Here is a 16,122-nt window from a genome sequence, read left to right as displayed (position 1 = left end):
AGTTAACCTGAAAAAATAGTCTTAGTAGTTACATATCAAAAGGTAAGATTTATCTCAAAAGTAGTTACTCACTTTCACCTTTTAATTAAATTGATTAATTAAAAGAGATGTCATATCAACCTGTGTCATGTGAACTTGAGTTATGGTTTTTTTGGCATGTGTTATTAATGGGGTGTCATGTTGGCCCATCATATTATGACATAGTCTATTTACATGTTACTAATTACAAATTTTTTAAAATATATATGTTTTACTCATACATTTTTTTTAATTAATAATAATCACAATAAATAATCCTAACAACATAACGTGCATTATGAGTTTAGTGAACATGACGTATATTATGAATTTAGTCTATGTTTATCAATCAATCATCTAGTTTATTGATTATTTAATTTAAACATTTAAATATACAATAATTACAATTTAAACATTTCAACCTAATACAACTAAATATACAATAATAGATATCAAATTTTATAATTTAATAAGTAATTTAATTTTTTCCATAATACACCAATTTGAAAATTTGATAATCCACATCCAATTCAAACATTTAAATATACAATAATATAATATTTATTTTATTTTCATTTAATATTTTAACCATAAAGAAATTGAAATCTTAAGTTAAGTTTTATAATTCCATGTGAAACCCTCATTAGGGAACATATTGATTTAAGTTAACTTTTATAATTCCATGTGATTTCCTCATTAGGGAACATTTTCTAAATATGCAATATGTTTCACCTTCAACCATACACTCAACATCTTAAGCGGAAATCAAGTTGACTTCACAATTTAATTAGGAAAAGAAAGATCCACTCCTTATGCTAATTGTAAAGTTATAAAAGCGGAAGAACATAACTCCACGTTTACTTTTGTGTGTCCCTTGCTAAATTCTGTAAAGTGGATAATGAACACCCTAGGTCATGTCATGTGAAAAGGTTTTAGGAACATGTTGAGCTTACTTTGATTGCAAATTTTGGAGACAACCGTATAGGCAATTATTTTATGTTTTATGTGCATAAAATATTCTTTTACGCGTATAAAACTTTGAGATCTATCTGAAATTTGCAATCTATAAATTACAAATATATATATATATATATATTATATTTTGTTCAAATTATGTAAACTATAATCTATAAATTGCTAAAATTATACGTATATAAAGTCATTTACCTATCCAAATTTGAACGTTAAAAAGTATAGTATAAACTACGGAGAACACGAGACAACTCGAGCAATTCAAGAAATTAGGGAAGGAACAAATCCACTACAGAATAAATTTGCATTCATTATGTTAAATCCAATTGCTAATCAGGTAAATATATCTATAAACATTTTATTGAAGTTACATACAAATCACTGCAATTAATATTACTAAAATTACAGATAAATTTGGCAATAATACCTTGCATGATCAAAAGTATTCAATCGTACTATAGCGCCAAAGAGCTTAAGCAAGCCGTAGATTGCTAACATGGCCATCCAGCCTCCTATCAATACTCTCAGAGTTCCTTTCACCAGGGGAGAATGGCCATAGTAAGCTCCCACAACACCAAAAGCGGCAAGGGTCACGCTCGACACGGATGCCAGCACTACATCTCTGATAAGGTGATTGCTGATGAAGGCTGCTCAGAGTAAGGGCACGATTCCTCCAGCACAGAATGCCAGGGCTGATGCAAGTGCCGCCTGGAACGGGTTGGGGAGGCTCTCGTCCTCTACATCATCGTTAGGGTTTCGAAGATTGCTGTCTCTTATTTTCATGTGAGAGACTTGTGCATCACGTTGAGAATACACAGAAACGAATTCTCCAATGGCCATATTGCAAGCACCAGCAGTATTAAATATAATTTTATTTATATTCTGATTTTGAAGGTATAAGCCATATTTATTCATATTATTATTTAAAAGGAAACTTCATATATATGTAACTCATGCAGTAAACCCTAATTAAAGTCGGCTTTATCCATTCAATGTATTATAAGAAGGAAATATAAAGAGAGTGAAAGTTGAGAAGGAGAGGTCTCAATAATGACATCATTCTATGTAATGGTTCTCCTTAATCAAATATTTCTTTCTCTATTTTCATATTTTATCAATATTTTTGTGATAACTTTCATAGAATATTGTATATTCTCTCTCTCTATATTGACATCAAAGCCTCCTAGATCTTAGTCCCCCAGATCTTGGTAATTGGTATTAGAGTGAGATACCATTCCATGAGAACCAATGTTTGAAGCATATTCTAGTTTCATCAATGTCTAACCTCCTTTCGGAATAGTATCATGTTATCATTATTAATAAATTATTATCAAGGGAAAAGTATATAGAAATCAAAACAAAGAATGAATTGATGACAAGTTAATTTCATAGGTTTAGTTACAATTGAATTTTTATTGATCACCACTCATGAAGTCATTGATGCATTAGTCAATAAAAAAGTATGAAATATCAACATGTTGAATCGATTATAACATGGAGAGATTAAAATTGGGACTAAGAAGGATCAAACTATTAGGCTACTACATTAGTATCTGATTTATAGAAAATGTAGCACACCATAATCAACATAACAATGTTAGCATCATTCTTACATATCAAGGAAAACAAGTGCTAATACATCTTGAAGTCAAGAACAAATAAATTTGAAACTATACTTCTCTTATTAGAGAGTTCCAAAAAGACCCTTTTTCGTTTGCATTAATCCTTTTTCAATGCTTCAATATTGTTCAAGTCTTTAAACATCATACCAACTTGTATACTCAACCTTATCTAATCGATGAAAATTACAAATATTATTCATTCAATTAGATGAAGTTTTCCTTCCACATGATCTAAAAACAAATCATTTTTATGGGGGGTGGAGTGTTTGTAATATACCTATGACATTTTTTTAGAATAGAGGCATCAACAACTAGGTCGGTCTCATACTCATTTGACATAATGTCAATTCCAGCCTTTACCACTATAATCCCTAGGTGTAACCACCCTGTCCTTAGGACAGTAAATAGGTTTTGAAGATTTGGGTGATTAAACATGGGACCTCCGTCACTCACATTTACTTTACATAACATGGGCTTGCAGAGTAAGCTACTCGAGGGGCTACTATACCTAAGGCATATTAGATCTATTATCACAATTCAATAAATAAATATCATGTAATAATATTATTGGACAATTTCTATGTAATGAAATTATTAATATGTAATAATGATCTATCATGCCCTTTGCAACGAAAGGATATAACATTCATACATATATTTCTTTACATTACCATTACATCCCAAGAACATGGAAAGTAATCATTAATAATAAATATTTATCCCTCGGGGAATATATGGGAAAATTAGAGACTATACAACTTGTAAATTATCACTTAAAATATCTATGTATCCATCACATTCATGACATGACTTAAAATTTATACTATATCATTGTCATGAAACTATATGTGTTTTTATTAAGTTATAATTCTTTTTTTGATTTAAAATATTAATAGAGTAGAGATAAAAAGTTTCGAGAAATCTACATTATTGGAAAATTTATAGTATAAAATTAATGCATTTTCCTTAATATTAGAATTATAAAATATTAAAATTAAATAAAAAATTAAATACTATTATCAATTTAATATTTTCTTTCATTAAAAAAATATTCATATAATTTAACTTAACAAAGCAATTACTAAATTAAAATATAATTACTCTATCTTATATAAACAATGAGATAATTTTTTTCAACCAAACAACTCCTCCATATTCTATAATCATAGCTTTATGCTATACCTAGAATCTACATAAAACTAACAACTATTATCCTTCTACTTGGAACTCTAAATCATAAAAGCAAAGAAACTTTTGCACATTCTATAATCTTATATTTATGCTAGACCTAAAATCTAAATAGAATTAACCACTATTATCCCTCTCCTCGGAGCTGTAAGCCATAAAATAAGTAAACCATAAAATAAATAGTTAGTGATGTAGAAAATTCTACATCAAAACCACCAACTATATTCCTTTCTCCCCTAAATAAAGATTATTAATAAATTCTAGGAATGGAGTGTTGGAACTTTACATTTCCAAGTGCTTCATGTACGTTTTAAGTTAGTTCAAGTCATTAATGTGTCCCAGTTGGATAATGTGTTTATCTAGATTACAAATGGTTGTATATACAAGATTAACCCTTATAAATGCGAAAACAAATTTACCAGGTTTATTTTTAATTATTCATTTTCTAACTTTAATATTTTAATTAAAAAATAAATAATTTTCAATTTGTAAACATATATATATATTTATTTATTTATTTATTTATATAAAATCAGAAAATGTGCCTATGAAATATTTATTTATAAATTTTCTTTTAAGTTAATATCTTCCCAGCATTTTATAACATGGTATTTTCATATTTTTAAAATATATTAATAAAACAAAAATAAAACTACATTTGAATATATGTAAGAATATGTAATGAAATTTAATACAATTAAACTAAGGAAACCATTCATAAATACAAAATATATAGTTTTCATAACGACAAAACACACAGTTTTTAAAATTTTGAAGGCATATATAATTAATTTATTTTTTTTAAATAATGGTCAAAATAAAATTTCAGGCTCAACTAGAAGATAAAAGAATAATGTCGCATTTTCAAATATTTAAATGATGTGATTCTCCTCATTTTATCACAAATCCCAAAAATACTAAAGGGAAAAATAACAGATAGGATAAATCTAAGCCGTAGTCTTTAACGCGACTTTTTGAAAGCCTTTCCGGCGATTTTTTCCGGTGAAAATCCGGTAGTAATTTATTGAAATCCAAGTTTGATAACTAGTTTCTGCACAATGAAAGCGTCCCAGGGGTTTTTCAGGGTGCTGAATCCGAATATGCAGTTAAAAAACCATTTTAACTGCAACAAATCATGATTTCATCTCAATTTCTTCTGCCGGATTCCGTCACCGGAATCTCAAAAAGTCGCATTATAGACAACTCCTAAATCTAATAATTAGTAAAGTAAAATATTAGAGTTTAATTAGTAAAGACAAAAGTACAGATTTAAATTATTATAATAATAATAAATTTTTATGAACGGGCTAAAACTTTTAAGTTTAAGAATTTAAACAATTTTTTTGTGAGGCAAAATTATTATAAAATAGTATAATAATGATAATTTTTTTAATAACAAGATAGAATTTTAAGTTCAAGTATTTAGATCAAAATAAAAAATTTATAAAGGTTGTTGAGCATAATTGTCACATAAACACAAAAGACATAGACCCTTTATAGAGTCAATACAACTTTTTCCTTAGGCCATAAGATAAGAAATAAGTGACATGCTAAAACCTAGCGTTCATATATCATAATGAAGTAAACATAATAAACCTCTCGTACATTACCATCAAGTAAAATAAATGAATTATCCAGAGCAGAAAGAGTTTGTGGTAGATATTTCACAATTCCATCAACAAGAAAGAGAAAAATAACCAGAACCAAGAAGACCCCAATAGTAGTCGATGGCCACTATTTCAAAATAAAGAAACGTGCACATGGTCCTTCAACAAAAGAGAAACATAAACCAGTACATATCAACCACACAAAACCAAGTGCATTCTGAAAGGGAAAACCCAGGAGATATAAAGATTACCATGGTTTCCCAATACAAATTAAGAGAATCACGTATCATTCACTGCACCATAGTAGCACCTCAAACTAGAGAGAGATCCAAACATGTAAAAACTAGAATCCATGTTGACTGGTTGTGGATTGTCCATACCAACTAGTTGAAACACATTTCAACTATGCACCATAGTAGAAATACAAACCCGATAGAGTTCCAAAGAAGCAAAAGTAGGAAACTTGGTGAGAGACATTGGTATACCCATACAAAAAAAAAAAAATCTCCAAAATAGAGATCATAGCCAAAACATCAACAGAGAGTTACTCTTCATAATCTAAAGGGGGAGCAATTGCATACAAAGCATTATCACCTACTGAAGGGTCTTTCAAATCCCTAAAAGCAGAATCACTTAGAAATCAATTTTCCATTTTTGATAAGCGAGCATCTACATTAGAACCTCATATTACGGAGCAACCACTTTAAATACTCTAAAGTAGAAAATGCATTATAGTTGTTAACATGTTTATCAAGAATGATAGGTTATAGAAGGGTGATGAGATGTTGATTTATATCCATAGAGCTCAAGAAACGCCAACTTCGTCAACAGAACCCACCAGGGGCAAATAGCCATTTTTTATCTTAAGACACAATTCTAGAATTTTAAGTAAGGCCGATGACCCTCTTGTTACTATCGAAAACTAGGTTCTCGCATTGAACTTATAAAGGGACCACATCGAAGGCAAAAGCAAAAAATTCAAAAGAAAAAGGCCACACCCTTTTATAACCATTCTTACTCAAACTACCTTTCCGATTGCTCATCCTTTATCTTGGAGGCATGAGGACAAAGGCAAAACATGCCCAATGAAACAGTGAGATGAAGGAAGTATATAAGTTTCCAAACAAGACTGAAAGCCAAAAATATAATCCCTAATAGGCCAAGCTCATGGACCAGTACCGAAAATTTTGTTTAATTCCCCACACTTAAGACTCATAGACCACAAAGGCAACCAACCTATGAATAATGCACCTAATCGAGCCAAAAACAAGGATGATGACCAAAACACTAGAGATTTCGCTCTAACAACACCTATCCACAAAAACCTCACTACCAAACGACCCAGGAAAGAACCTAACACCAAAAGAAAAGGGATTATGGACCCCACAAATGTAATGAATGACCCAAATGAACATAGTTGACCAGACTGAAAGAACAAGGAAATCTAAAAACCCATAAAATACCTTACAACCATTAACAAACTCAATTAAATACTAGATATGCAGTCTCTGCTAAAGAAATAGAAGTAGAAACAAACTATAGAGCCAACTTGAAGTAGAAAGTAGCAAAGAATTCACCCCATGAAAAAGGCCATAGAACTGGAGAAAATTTACCAAGATGAAAAATTGTAAATGCCCCCATAAATACACGGTAGGGTTCTCCTCAACGACCACCAGAAGCATAAACCAGAGTAGCCCTCATTCAACAGAGACACACCACAAGGTCACAACCACCAAAGAATTCAGAAAATAGAGCCAACACACATTATAATGAAGATACGCACCATAGGGGGAAAAAGAAGAGTCATCTCCATCCCTCAAGAATCATCTACCGCCTTTCCTCATACCATATGAGAAATAAATAGACTTCATGTCACCATGATTGGCACACCAACCAAGGAATCAGAATTAAATTGTAAGAATACACTCGTCCTCATCAATGCTCCAAGTGTCATGAAAACTCATCCTTGATGCACCTCGTAAACTATATATTTTAAATTATTTTAAGCTAAATGATAATTTTTTTAGAATCAAAATTTTGAAAACATCAACTCCCAATATTATACCAGATACAACTATTTCATAGTTATCATAAATTGACTAATCAAAACATGTATTTGGAGACTTGAACCCATGCAACTAGGGACATGAATTGTTTTCCAAATCACTTGCATATTTTTATAATATTTACTATATAACCTAACATTTATTTAGGAGACTATTCATAATAGTAGTCATAAATTTGTTTAAATTTTCCATGTTTAACATAGAGTTGACAAGTGTGCCTCTTAAAATAAAAATAAAATATTCGCTAAATAGAAGAGAAATGTCGGTTGTGTTAAAACATAGAAATAATTATGCATATTCAATTAGCTCTAATTAAAATCATTACAAAATATCAATAATCACAATTTCACTATGGCCACTCGATTTTTTTAATATTACAACCAGATGTGGTAAAAGTATTTCACTCACTCTCAATATTAAATAAAAAAATTTGATGTCCACATTATGTGATAGAATTTCATATCAAAATTAAAAATATATAATGTAATTAGAAGTAAAAAAAGTGAGTAAGATGTTTAAACCTTATACTTTTCAAAAATATTTCAATACAGGATTTAACTAAATTATTTGAAGATATATGTTAACTAAGTTATGTCAATATCATTTTCATATAAAAAGATATATAGAAAGAAAATACTTTGATATTCTAAATAATAAAGTATTCATTCTCCATGAAAGAAAGAAAAAAAAAAGGTAATCTAAAGTTTAAAAATAAAATAAAGAATATCAAATACTTCTTAACAAGAATAGTAAGGGGAATTGTGTAACACATCCAATTCTTAATATAAAGTTAATATGTGACATTTAAAAATATTGATAATAATAACATATTTGAATCATCAATCAAAATATTTTAATATACAAGATTAAGTAATATTTTTGTATACATAAAAATATTTTAATAACAAAAAAAAATCATTTTAATGTGTGTAGTATAGTTCATATATAAAATGTCTTAATTCACATTATATATATATATATATATATATATATATATATATAATTTGTGAATTTAAATTATATTTCCTCAAAATGTCTTTATTTAACAACAAAATATATCACTGTTCATACATATATGGTCAAAGTGTGCCTTAAGGGAAACCAAATATGTTGACCATGGAAAAGAGTTCAGTTATTTCAAATAATAACAACTATCACTATGAATTTTATGACAATTAGAAAAGACTAGACTACAAAACTTAAAATACAAAAGCTGAGTGGCTAAGCATAACATGAAGAGTTAGCCAAAGTAATTATGCCTGAATCTTAAGCATTGGCCCTAACTAGTGAGAAATACATGCATATAAACTAAAAAGGTATGAGTGTTGATAATTTTGCACATACTTCTTTTCATTCATATAAGAGATAATATCATTGTGATCTTCATGTTTCACCTTCAGGACCCTGCCCAAGAGTGTCTTCATTTGCCATTAAACTGTAATGGAGTTCAAGTATTGGATTCATCTTTTCCTGGTATGTGTATGGTAGGGAACCAAATTGGATACCTTAGATTCAATTTACGAGTCAAATTATATTTTTCGATCATTTGTGCTCAAGGCTTCAAGTTGGGATATTTCCTCTTGAATTTATGGAGGAGTAGTAGAGTTCAGAATAGTGGTGACATCTTGAGCTTAGGCTTGGGCATGTGGTTGGCCCTAGGGACCCTTTTCCCTAGACCGCCGACGACAATGCATTTGTTGTCAGGGAATACTACACTAGACAACTAAGGGCTAGGGTAGAATTCTCTCCCAAAACACCTAAAAACCCGTGGATGTGAGAAAAAAAAAAAGTAAAAGTAAAGACCAAGGAGGCATGAATCACCAGACAAATATGTGACAAATGCTAACAAAAAATAGCTTCTAAGGGGGGATTGATAAAATAATTCTAGTGATCCAAAAAGAACCGAGAGGAAAGAACATCCAAACCACAAATCACTCCCACTGAGCTCGGAGAATTAGCCAACACCCACAAAATAAAAGAACAACCAATGAAGAATTTGTTAAAATCAAATGAAGTGGAGATAGAGAGAATTGCCCAATGTTGAACACCCCACCAAACTTGAACCTGCATAGTTGTGAGAATTTGTTGAAGGCTAAAATCTCCCACTCATATAATTTCTGTCTCCATGGTTGTTGTTAGTGCCCCAAGTGACACCTCCACTACTTTCCTAAAGAGTTTCCCCTTGTCCTATCTCTGTTTCTAGTGTGTGAAATGGATGAGATCGAACTCTAAAGTTAATTCTCCAAAAATTATGGTGTGTTCCAAGACATGGCCATGAAAATATAAGCCTCACACTTCCTATCACCCAAAGTAAATGTCCCACTTCTGGCAAAGGTATAACCCAGGCATAAAATAAAATCCAAAGAGAAAGGTCTCTCATCCCAGAGTGCTTAGGCAGAGAAAATTTTATCATAAGATCAAAATGTGATAATAGATGTTTGCATTTGTGTTGCATGGGGTGGGTTGGCCACACCACCACCCCCCAAATGTGATGGGAGGTGGTGGGGTGGTGTGCTCCCCCTTCCTCCATTGTCCCAAATTCCAACACCCCGATCACGAAGTTATGTAAAATATTTTACGTCAACTATGTATATATTATATATTGAATTTTCTTTTGTAAAGCTTGGTAGGGCCTTATGTTTTCTATTTATAAAAGATAAGTTTCCACCACATAGATGAGATAGGTGGCCTCAACTTTCCCAATGGAAAACCAAGTCTTTTGGCCACCTATCCTCGTTATATGCCATCCAAAATTAATATAGTTTAAGATGATCTACCCAAGCTATATATACATCTATATCATGATAAGAGTCTGAGTTTCCGTCTATCATAAGTATACATTAATAAAAGTAAATGTTATCTGCTAAAAAACAAAATAAAAATCGGGAACCTAATTATTCCTTTTGATCCTCTAAAGCTGAGTCAACCGAGGCTGGGTCTTCAACTGCGTCTCTTGGTGCTTCTTCCAGCTTGATAATACAAGGGATATGCCTTTGAATATGATCTAGGTGAATGCCCTGCTTGCACAACTAGAAATGGATGGTCTGCACGTCTTTCTTGTAGTTTGGCATGTCCTGGAGGGTTAGTTCCATCCCCATTTATAGTTCCTCCATTGCCTTCCCCATGAGGCTCTTCATGAGCCAATACAAGTATAGAGTCTGCTTGAATTGTTTGAGTCTCTCCCTTATGTTCCCTGGGTCAGGGATTACCTCACGCCATCCCTCCATTCCTCTTCTGAATCTGCCTCCTCTTTTATTTGTGCCTCCCAATATTCTAAGATCTTCCTGATACCTACAGCCATCCCTACCCTGTATGTTGTGACTGCTTCATTGATAAGCCTTTCTACAAGCTTCCTTCCACGTCTGGTCTCTGAGGTGCTCGGGTTAGCTGCACGAGGCATCTCCCTTCCCCTTCTACCTCGTCCTCTTCCATGGGTTCGTCTTGCCATATCTCCTTTTGTGCGAACCTATTCACATATATTTCAAATTAGAGCACAGACATTAAGTTTTGGAATTTCCACAATGCTACCGCTTCCCATCTCCTCGCCTTTCCTGCCACACTCATCTCTGCCCATGGCTGCAATGCCTCTCCTCTGTCACGATTATGAGTAAGATTTCTTGCAGTGATTTTATTCATTCATCCCTGGGTTGTATAGGCCATAATATTTCCATTGATCCATGTTGCTGATTGTAGCCACAGTTAACCAAGAAATATGTAGCTTTGTTCCCCTCACTTCTTACATGTTTAATTACTAAGTAGTCGAACTTCTGAGTGAGTTCTCCTATCTCTTGGATGAGACAGGCTGTCCTCCAGCTTTTGCTCAATTTGTACCAAGGTGTTCCACTGTTAAGTTTCCTCAAGGTATTGATGACCAAGCTGGAATCTCCTTCCAGTTCCACTTGTTTGTATCCCAGTCTTACAATAATATATATTGATTTTAAAAAACATGTGTATATCATAAAAAGTAATTGAAAAAAAAAATCATGGTTAAAATATTTTAAGTAGTCTCATTATTTTATATTTTGGTCATTTTTAGTTTTTTTTTTGAAATCCAACAAAGATTTTTTGGACTTACAAGTTTAAGTTATGTAGTCTTTATAAATTCAAATATACAATTTAAACAATGAAAGACTACACATTATATATATATATACACACACACACAAGGCCACTATAGATTGATTAATATTTATCGAGGGATAGGAGGGATGCAATTTTATATTTTTCAAAATTTTCACTTTAAAAGAGGTTTTCACTTGAAGAAATTTAATCCCTCTTGGTGTAATCAAGATTTGTGCTGATGATGGATGTATATTGGTATTAATTTCATTACTTTATATTAAAAAGAAAAACTAAATTCTCGGATGGGGTGTTTAACGAGATAAAACTAGGGGGAGGTTGTCGCCATCCCACCTAGCCAAAGGACTAGGAGATCTGGAGACATGCCCCTGTGATAAACTTAATAGCTATGTACTATACACATGTTGGTCATCATTCAGTCTAGCACATGTTTGGCCCATAGTGGTTTCTCATGTGTATCACCTATCAATTAGTTTCTCGCTCATGGGGTTATCTGGTAGGGGAAGAATTTAACCATGACTACAAGGTTGCGAGTCCATTTTATGTTTCTCTCTACAGCACTTGGTGGGTAGGGTAAACTGGCAGTTTCACCAATGGGGACTCATAGTAGTTCCAGTTGTGGCTTTCCATTTCCTATTTTCTCAATGCTTTGGTTTGGGAAAACTAAGCCTTCTTAGTTGAGAAATTGTCAATTCAATGAAATTGTACCATCCCTAGTTCAATGGCATTGCAGTGCAGATGGTATCTTTATTTTTCACTACATTTTTCTTGCCATTTTTTATTCACCCTCTTTCAATAGACTTGCAAGGTTTTTAGCTTCTCCTGTGTTCAAGCCTCTCAATCTCTAAATATTTTCTTAGTATTCTAGGCAACTAATTCTTGGTGTAGTCTTGTTGGTTTTCTCCTGACACTTCGCCCCCCTTTGATATTCTACATTCCACTCCACCCTCTAGTCTCTATTAGCTACCCTTGCACTCTACCCGATGTGCTCATCTACTTATCCCTATGCTTAACGTATTCACCAAACCTCGACCTTCGCTTATAGACTTTTACATAAGCAAGTAACCATTTATTTGTGTCGTCCCTCCCCTATCTTCTTTATCCCCATCACCCATTGTCACTGTCAGAATCTCTCGTTTGCTACCATTCATTCCACGTTGATGCTCTTCTATATGCACCTATGACATGGCATTTTCCTCAAACTTATGTTTCCTCTTTAACCCCCTCTTTGGTGACTGGGTTTTTTCTCTTCTTTGGTCCTTCACCCCATACCTCGTCAATGAGCCCATGTGTGCAAAGGCAGAGGATCTCTCTATGGAGAGTAAAATTTAAGCTTTCATTGGGTCTCCCTAGTGAGAATTTTAGTACTATCTTGTAATCCCCAGTCTTAAAGGATATACAATTTACCCACAAAAAATATAAATAATATTGAAATTTATTAGTAACTATGTTAATAGACATGTTTATTTTAGAATAGGGCTTTCACAATTTTAATTTAATTCTTAGTGATTATTAAGTAGATGGTAGGGACTTAACCTGAAAAAGAAAAAGAAAAATATTCTAAGTAGTAGTTACATATCCAAAGCTAAGATTTATCTGAAAATTAGCTACTCAATTTCACCTTTTAATAGAAGTGATTAATTAAAAGAGATGTCATATCAACCTGTGTGATGTGAACTTGAGTTATAGTTTCTTGGCATGTGTTATTAAGAGGTTGTCATGTTGGCGCATCTTATTGTAACATAGTCTAATTGCATGTTACTAATCTTCACCGTAAAGTGGAATTGAATCTTCATGACCAAGAATCCCGTTACAAATTTTTTAAAATACATATGTTTTAGTCATATATTAATGTGTTATTAATAATAATAACAATAAATAATCCTCACAACTATATTATGAGTTTAATAAACGTATATTAAGACTCTAGTGAACATGACGTGTATTATGAGTTTAGTCTATATTTATCAATCAATCATCTAATTTATTAACTATTTATTTTTTTTACTAGCGGAATCGGCAACGACGGTGGTATCGACGGTGGTATCGTACTTGCGTTACACGGGGTCGAATCCCACCGGCTGCCACTATAACCTCTAGGAGGAACCACCCAGCCCGCAAGAACGACCCTCGATAAGACGAGACTTGAACTCGTGACGTGCACAGTGACACGAACGACTTAGCAGACCGTCCGCTGGCCACAAAACCAAACCCCTACAAGCTCTAATTTATTAACTATTTAATTTGAACATTTAAATATACAATCATACATATCAAGTTTTATAATTTAATAATTAATTTATTTTAATTAATAATAATACCCATTGAATTCAAACATTTAAATATACAATAATATAATATTAATTTTATTTTGATTAAATATTTAAACCATAAATAAATTGAAGTCTTAAGTTAACTTTTATAATTCCAAGTGAAACCCTCATTAGGGAACATATTGCTTTAAGTTAACTTTTATAATTCCATGTGAAACCTTCATTGGGTAACATTTCCTAAATATGCAACATGTTTCACCTTCAAAGATACACTAGATATTTTAAACGGAAATCAAGTTGACCTCACAATTTAATTAGGAAAAGAAAGATCCACACCTTAGGCTAATTGTAACGTTATAAAAGTCAACGGAAGAACATAACTCCAGAGTTACCTTTGTGTGTGCCTTTCTTCTAAGTATCTAGTGCACCAAATAGAACTCTTCTTGCGCATATGCACGTCCTCTAGGTAAGTGAGCAGTGCATCCCAACCTTGCCAGGCATAGGTCGGGGCTCAATTCTCTAAACTGGATAATGAACACCATCGGTCATGTCATGTGAAAAGGTTTTATGAACATGTTGAACCTACTTTGATTGCAAATATTGGAGACAATAGTGTAGGCAATTATTTTATGTTTTGTGTGTATAAAATATTCTTTTATGTGTATAAAACTTTGAGATATATCTGAAATTTGCAATCTATAAACTACTAAAAACAAACAAGCACTATAATCTATAAATTGTTCAAATTATATAAACTATAATCTATACATTGCTAAAATTATATGTATATAAAGTTAAAACCTATCGTATAAACTATAGAGAACACGAGACAACTCGAGGAATTCAAGATATTAGGAAAGGGACAAATCCACTACAGAATCACTCCAACATTTGATTGAAGTTACATACAAATCACTCCAATTAATATTACTAAAATTACAGACAAATTTGGCAATAGTACCTTGCATGATCAAAAGTATTCCATCCACTATCCGTTATCAAAAGTATTCTATCGTACTGTATTGCCAAAGAGCTTAAGCAAGCCGTAGGTTGCTAACATGGCCATCCAGCCTCCTATCAATACTCTCAGAGTTCCTTTCACCAGGGGAGAACGGCCATAGTAAGCTCCCACAACACCAAAAGCGGTAAGGGTCACGCTCGACACGGATATCAGCACTACATCTCTGATAAGGTGATTGCTGATGAAGGCTGCTGAGAGTAAGGGCACGATTCCTCCAGCACAGAATGCCAGGGCTGATGCAATTGCTGCCTGGAACGGGTTGGGGAGGCTCTCGTCCTCCTCATCATGGTTAGGGTTTCGAAGACTGCTTGCTCTTATTTCCATGTCAGAGACTTGTGCATCACGTTGAGCACACACAGAAACGAATTCCCCAATGGCCATACTGCAAGCACCGGCCACCAGAGCTGCCATCCCTGATACGACCACGGTGCTTTTACTTGATTGCACTGCTCCAACTCCTAGCATTAACGATGCCGTGGTCAGCAATCCATCGTTGGCACCCAGCACTGCAGCCCGAAGCCGCTGCCCTCTTTGTTGGGAATTCCTCACATCCTTATAAACTGGCATCGTAATGCTTCCATTAAATTGTTCTGCAGATGGCGACGCCTCTGGAAGCAAAGCGTTACAATTGGCCATTTTGCACTGGAATGATGATTTCTCTGTCAAAGGATTAGGTAAAGCAAGAAAACAATCAGGAATATATTATTGTAACTTAAATATAGGACTAGCACCAGGTATGGAAATATCTCTTCTAAAATATTCTAATTACAATTTCAGACAACGTCTACTGCAAATGATACACCCACTGATTTTGGCGCGGATCCTCGCCTGTTCTATGAAATACAAATTGAATATTCACGATCCAAACTGCAATATAACAAAAACGCCTACGAAGCTGGAATTCAGTGAGCGCGTAACGAGGAATCAGATGGAAACCACAAGCGTGTGCTCTCCACACTCAAGAATGTCTCTTTATGTACTTTTTTGGGCCATATTTTGCTGTAGCAGAAGGCTGCGAATTGTGATATCACGGACAGGCTCCACTGGGGGGCGAAATATCGACAGCCGTCATTAAAAAACACCACTACCTGTCTGGTTGCGTTCTGTCTTGCGATATACAATTGCTGAAAGACAAACAATATGTATATTTTAATGTCGCTTGGCGTGTGCGATGAGCGTGCTTGTGTGAGAGTTTGTCTTGCGTGGAGTTTGTCTTGTGTGAGAGTTTGTCTTTTGTGAGAGGTTATAATGTGAATGCGATGATGCTCTCGAATC

The 16,122-nt window shown here is 33.2% G+C and overlaps 1 protein-coding gene and 1 pseudogene across 1 annotated transcript; both read right to left on the bottom strand.

Moving 5' to 3' along the window:
- Positions 1-1,392: 1,392 nt before the first annotated feature.
- LOC149156459 (vacuolar iron transporter homolog 2.1 pseudogene) lies at positions 1,393-1,830 on the bottom strand (annotated as a pseudogene).
- An 8,848-nt stretch (positions 1,831-10,678) lies between these two features.
- On the bottom strand, positions 10,679-15,787 carry LOC149156458 (vacuolar iron transporter homolog 5-like). The gene is made up of 3 exons (XM_089444759.1): positions 15,654-15,787; positions 14,845-15,506; positions 10,679-10,939 (listed from the first exon to the last, which is right to left on the bottom strand). The coding sequence occupies exons 2-3, from the start codon at positions 15,481-15,483 to the stop codon at positions 10,679-10,681; spliced, it is 900 nt and encodes a 299-aa protein (XP_089300885.1). The 5' UTR covers positions 15,484-15,506; positions 15,654-15,787.
- Positions 15,788-16,122: the final 335 nt, after the last annotated feature.

This window comes from Pinus tabuliformis, chromosome 9 (genome assembly GCF_031772625.1).
Source record: "Pinus tabuliformis cultivar Carrire ecotype Pingquan chromosome 9, CPIR1, whole genome shotgun sequence".
Classification (NCBI taxonomy): Eukaryota; Viridiplantae; Streptophyta; class Pinopsida; order Pinales; family Pinaceae; genus Pinus; species Pinus tabuliformis.
The sequence above is the reverse complement of the archived record's forward strand: the minus strand, read 5'-3'. Positions and strand labels throughout refer to the sequence as shown.

Excerpts from the sequence above, each read along its gene's own strand:
- LOC149156458 (XM_089444759.1), bottom strand. The coding sequence starts at position 15,483 with ATGGCCAATTGTAACGCTTTGCTTCCAGAGGCGTCGCCATCTGCAGAA. Across the intron at positions 10,940-14,844 it reads TTAAGCTCTTTGGCAATACA|GTTCGCACAAAAGGAGATAT; the intron begins GTACGATAGAAT and ends ATATGTGAATAG.